Source organism: Geospiza fortis, unplaced genomic scaffold, assembly GCF_000277835.1.
Source record: "Geospiza fortis unplaced genomic scaffold, GeoFor_1.0 scaffold11, whole genome shotgun sequence".
NCBI classification, from domain to species: domain Eukaryota; kingdom Metazoa; phylum Chordata; class Aves; order Passeriformes; family Thraupidae; genus Geospiza; species Geospiza fortis.
The window spans coordinates 1,480,408-1,486,525 of NW_005054304.1; the positions used below are offsets into that span (position 1 = coordinate 1,480,408).

General features: G+C 36.2%; 1 protein-coding gene across 1 annotated transcript in view; it reads left to right on the forward strand.

Annotated features, from left to right (window-relative positions):
- LRBA (LPS responsive beige-like anchor protein) overlaps nt 1–6,118 on the forward strand; it is a 366,680-nt gene that overhangs the window by 65,977 nt on the left and 294,585 nt on the right. Inside the window, 2 exon segments of the mRNA XM_031066497.1 lie at nt 5,317–6,116; nt 6,118. The exon segment at nt 6,118 is cut by the window's right edge and continues 219 nt beyond it. Coding sequence (XP_030922357.1) covers nt 5,317–6,116; nt 6,118 — 801 coding nt within the window.

A 6,118-nucleotide genomic window follows, 5' to 3' on the forward strand; every position in this document is an offset into this window, starting at 1 on the left:
GTCTATGTTAATGGGGAGCTCCTCCATCTCATTATTCACTTGGCTTGAGGGAGTGCAATGTCATGAATAAAGCTGCAGGATGCTAACATCTGACTAATCCAAACTGAAAGAAATGGGCATAGAATAGAAGGGAGCAAGGTAAACTGGGAATTTATAAAGCTGCAGAGAAGCCTTAAAAAAAGAGTGTAATAGAGATTTGCTACTAAGTGCCAGAGCTCTCAAAACAAAGAATTATGGAAACATTAGCAGCAGAGAGATCTGGTGTATGAAGAGGCAAGTACCTCTGAAATAGATTGCCTAAGTAAAGAAGACTTGAGAAGAGAGAGGATTCTCATCTCTATGACTTGGTATAAAAAAAGCATGGAAGATGGGACATGTGTCTGCAGCCTCAAGAATTGTTAGTGTCTTTCTTTGCTGTTGCTGCAGTTTGAAGCAATCCTCCTCCACAATTGCAGCTACCTCTGTTCACATTGTGGGGGCTGAATTAGGTCTCCTGGCCATTCTTTGAAATGATGGATGTGGAATTTTTGCTTTAGGGCTGCCAACAATATATGGGGATACTGGAAAAGGATGGCAGAAGTGAGCAGTGCATAAAACCTGTTGCTGGGCATTGCAGCAATGGGGTGATAAATGCTGAATTTAGTTACAGAATATTTTTGTTAATAACTAAGTATCAAATATGTACAGATAGGGTTTGACAGTCCCTTGAACTGTAGGAATGGTAGCAGGGATTGAGATAGTGAGAAAATACATAGCTAGAGATGATAGTGTGTGCTCATGTCTTGCAATTTAAACTCATTAAAAGCGATAATTTCCTTAGTGAAAATGAGCTAATACATGTTCAATATGCAGTTTGAATTTGTTGTTGTATGATGACGTAACAGTAAGCTGCACCTTGACTTGAGGTAAAATGCTGTTGACATACGTAAATTCTCCCTCAGAAAAGCAGACTTTTTGAATTATATTGACTAGTACTTGCTTTCTAATTCTAGAAATTATTTTTTTTCTCAAGATGAGTAAAAAAAAAGAGGCAGAACTCTTGCTACTTAGGTGAAAATGCAAGATATAGGAACACAAAACCATCTTGGAACAGTGGTTTCCCCGCACCTTCTACATCATTGAATGTGCTTCTGGTGGAAGTTTAGACTCCTCCTTTAGAAACCTCTTATCCTGCAAAGTATATTTTAACTTGCTTTGCTTAGCTTTCATCTGTGAACCACTCAGAAATAGCCCAGAGATTCCTTAAGTCAATGGGTTACAGACTGTAACTCAGTGTGTGGTGCACACAGTACCTTTGTATCTTTTCCTGTGCTGAGTTGAAAATTAGTTTTGATATCTCTGATAGTGGTGTCTCCTGTCTAAACAGGCCTGTTTGTGTTTGGAGATTGGATTACACTTATGAAACAGTTCGTGTTAGTAGAGGAGAAGTGGAAAAAGCAGGTCAATAAAATCCTATTTAAGATTCAAAAAGTTGTGATGCTTTTTGGAATTATGAAGAGTTTATTCATTTATTATGAAGAGTTTATTTAAACCAGCACAGGAGCTGGTTTGCACTGAGCAGACTCTATGAGGAATTGTCTGACCTGTCTGGCAAGATATTCCTTTCCTCTCTCTACTCTATGGAATTGCCCACCTGAAAATGGAAAGAAAAGGCAAAAAATCTTAATGTGTAGTTACAACGTTTTCTCGAAGTTCTTTAATGCAAATGTCAATCATCTTACCCTTTGTCATTGCTGTATGCTAATTTTTCTCCTTAGCAATTAGTAAATGTTAGATGTCAAATTAAGCTAAAATTAATGACAAAGGCAAATGCTGCAGTTATTAGCTCACAAGTGTCTTCAACTGGTGGTGCGTAGAGATGCATTCCAAGCATTGCAGATAGCTATGGATTAACCATCAAAATGGGGAAGATTAATGATTGGCCTTTTAGCTCACTAATTTAGAACAATTTCTGGTAATTAATTTTGTATTATCAGCTTTACAGTTGCAAATGCCTTAAGGAAAATAAAAAATTGCTTATGTACATTTAAGGTTCTTCAAGGTAGAAGTTGTCTTGTAAATTGTTGTGTTCTTGCAGATCCTAATGTTTAATCTTTAATATCTTTATGTACTCTGTGCACTTGCTTTTAGTAATCATAATTTCTTCTTAATTTTGCATTTTTGTTGGTACTGATTTTGTTAACCTTAGGTGTTTTGTTTTGTATGTATAGTTTGGCTTTGTGTACTTGTGTCCTTCATAAATGCCACATCATGCAATAGAAGTTGTGGGGGAAGAATTGTTTAGTGCCTCTGTTGTAATACCACAATTTCTTGGTTTCCTGTCAAACTAAATTACAGATTGATACAGTAATAAAAAGTGTTTATACAGCCTTGTTGACAAGTTGGATTTTACAAAGCAGAATTTCTGAAATTTGTATCCTTTTGTTATATAAGGAACCCCCAGACTCAAAATGGATGTTAGAAAAATATTGTTTCATGTGGTGTCTCTAATTCTGTGCCTTGGTATTTTGAGTTTTATTTGAAGGACAGTATTTAATACATTGTAGCATGAATTCTTGTTGATGGTTATGGTCAAAGTAGAAATTGCTATCCTCTTTGAGTAGATTTTGGATTTTTTGGGGGAGTGATGTTTTCCTTTAGTTCACTACTGCCTAATTTTCTTCAGCAGTGTTTCTCTCCTTAGAGTTTCTTGCATTGTTCTGAAATCAGTGTAGATTCTTATCAGATTTTGCATGGATTTATTTGCTCATAAGTTTACATTACCCATCTGTGAAGACAAATTGTCAGTATTGACCTTCTTGCTGGTCTTTGTTTCTATTTCTTTTTGGTAACAATTAAAAATGCTGCGGTGCACAGTTTTATTTTCTGTATTGCTCTGTACTGTCTTCCAAAGCATTGTTCCAGATTTCAGATGAAATGGGTTGTGAAATGGTATTGCATCCCTGTACCATACATTGTGTTTTGTAATGTTGACCGTACCATATTCCCTATGCCCCAAATTCCGACGTGGCTGGAAATGTAGAGGTCAGAGACAGCCTTGGCTGCAGTGACCATGAGATGGTGGAGTTCAGGATTCTGAGGGGAGGGAGAAGAGTAAAAAGCAAGCTGACAGTTCTGACTCATGGAGAACAGATTTTGACTTATTTTCAAGCAAAGTTGATTTAAGGCTGTGAACCAGATGATCGATTTGGCTGCTAAGGAAAAATTGGAAGCTGCAATAGGTTTTTGTTAAGGAGATAGGGCTTGGTAGCACACTAGATGAAAAGCATTGTAGTGAAAGAGTAGGTCTCAGGTTGTACCAACTGAGATACAACTGACTGTCCATTTCTCCAAAAGTAGTTGGCAGCCCTACAGATTGTGTTCATAGAAAGTGAGAAGCTATAAACTTTGTAGCTTTTACTCCTACGTATGAGTTTAATGAGATTTACACTGCAATGATGCATAAAAATACAGATGTTCACACTATTAAATATTGTGGGGCAGTGTGCTTTCTGGGAAGTACATGTAAGTTTTGCTGAAATCAAGCAATGTAATTTTCATTTGTTAAATGTCTCTTTAGTACTTGCTGGAGCAAAGCTTTTTAGTAGTTTTGGAAATGCAGGAAGCAACAGGGAGAGAGAGAAGAGGGAAAGTTAGCTGGAGATAAGTTCAAGTTGTTAAGATTCCTTCTTCATGAAAGTAGTGATTAGACCTGAAGTAGCAGCTTTGCATAATCATATTTTGGAAAATAAGTGAAAAGTGCAAGGGACAGCTTATTAGCATGATCTATTTTGTGTTGATTTTGACATTCTGATTGTTGTACAATTCAGAAAGTATTTCCGAAGTAATAATGCCCCCCACATGCTCTTTTTAGCAAAACCCTAGAATTAAATAATTTATGGATCCATTATGTTTGGATGAACTTTCAATCAGTTGTAATCATTCACACTTTTTTTTTTGTACAAAACTGAATGAATGAAAACTAGTATGTGCAGACGTTTCTTTTTTTAAACAAGCAGAGTGAGATATCCCACTTCTGTTTCTAGACACTAAAATTTCAATTAAATCAACTTGAATAATATGGTTCAGGTCATGTTAAAATAGTGCATTGCTCCTGCAGTGCTTGAATATACTTGATTGATGGAGAAAATAGTATGTTAAAAAGCTAAATATTGACATCAGAACCTGCCAAAAATAATTTTTGTCTTTGCTCTGTCTTTGCTTATCTCTGATTTGTTAGCTGTAATTTCTAGTATATTTTTAATCTGAAAAATTATTTTTTCACTTGTCTGTGTCATCTTAAGGGAAAATATTCCCACTGACTAATCATCTCTTTGAATACCATGTACACAGAATTTTTAGATGAGGTCCAAATGAATGAGCTGAGTATGTAAGAGAATAAGAAAATGTGTGTTTGTATATTTAGTGGAATGCACTGCTCTACTTTGCCTATGGAAAATGTTTATGATACAGAAAATGATTTAAAGAAAACAACCCTCAGGTGGAGCTTATGTTGAGAAAATCTTGAGAACTGAGCTTACAGATAAATAAACACTTGTGTTATGGAATATAAATCTAAATCTAAATGAAAAGGTATGGATAAACTAAATTGAATAACAGTGTAATAAAAACTTAAGTTAGGCTAGTGGTATTTTATTTTTTAAAACACAGCTATTTATTTGGGCAAATGAGTTTTATTAGTGTGTATATAAAGAATTTTTCTATCTGGATTTCTATCTGGATAAGGAGTAGAGATGTCTTTTCACTTTAATCCGTTTGTGTAGCTTTTCTCAGGCTGAGATAGGGTGAATAGCACTCACCAAAGGAAATGTCCTCTGGGGAATTTTAGGTATCATTGGGGGATCCACAGGATTCTGGCTTTGTTAGGTGCTCTGACTTTGTGACATTGTACTTTTTAGTGTAAAATTTTCAAAAGTTTATGTATCTTTGTGGATTTTTGAGCATACTAAAGGTGCTAAAAGGATATGAAAGCTCTGCTACTTGTCACAGCCTCCCCCTTCACAAAAAGATTGATGCTTTCAAATTTAGTAATTCTGTGGATCTTATGCTTAGGATATCCTTTGTATCAGGCTAGTTAGGGTTTTTTTGACATTGGCTTTACTTTTCTTTCTTCCTTTAGGTCAGGAAAAACAGGTACATGTAATAAAAACTTGCTGTCAGTTGAAATGATATCTAATGTGCAGATTTTTTTAATGAAAAGGACAGGATCCAATACAAATTTGTGATTTGAGCATTGATTTTGGTTTTCTTTTTTTTTTTCCAAGAAAACGGTCATTAATATATAGTTTTAATATCCTTTGAACTCTGTTCTTTTAGGTCACTTTTGAAATGCACAAAGAGAGTCTTTCCCAAATGTACAAGGAGTACCAAGAGAAAGGAGGTGAAGGGAGTGGAGTACATTCTTCAACACCAATTAGAACAATCTCTGGGATTAGCAAAGAAGCTGAAACCAAGGGAAAACAACAGTCTTTGGAGTTAAAAGAAAATGCTGCTGCTCCTTCCTGCATTACTGATGGTGATGCAGAGTGCAGAACTGAAAAAAAAGAGAAAGAAAACTCATCAGATGGTGGCCAACAAACTCATTCAGTGTCTAATCATAAGGAGGAATTAAAGGGGGAGGATTTGAGTACTACAGAGGATTTAAAAGCAGTGCCTTGTGTGGAATTTTCTCCAGAACCAGAAACAGTAAAGCCCACTGTCTCAGAAATCAGTACTGGAATAGCTGAAGCAATTGAAGATTCTAGCAAAGCTGATGAGCTTGTGGAAGAAACAGTTGCTGTCACTGCTGCTTCTTTAGCCATGCAAACTCCTGTGGAAGGAGGAACTCCCACAAGTCCAGAAGGATTGGAAAAATCAGCAGTAGAGGTGGAAGATGAAGATGACTTCGTTGATTTGAAAGATGAAAGTAGTTTGCCTTTGCCTTCAGACGAGCTTTCAGAAGGGAACAAGGAATGTGGCTCTAATGCAAGTGAAGTGACAAAGCAGGAAGAAACAACAGAGAAGCAACCTGAAACTGGGCTTTTAAAATCTGAGGGTACTGAAGGTGTGGATGGGAAGAAACAAGAACTGACTTTACCAGAGACAGTGAGTTCTGCAGTTCTAGAAGTTGTAACTCAGC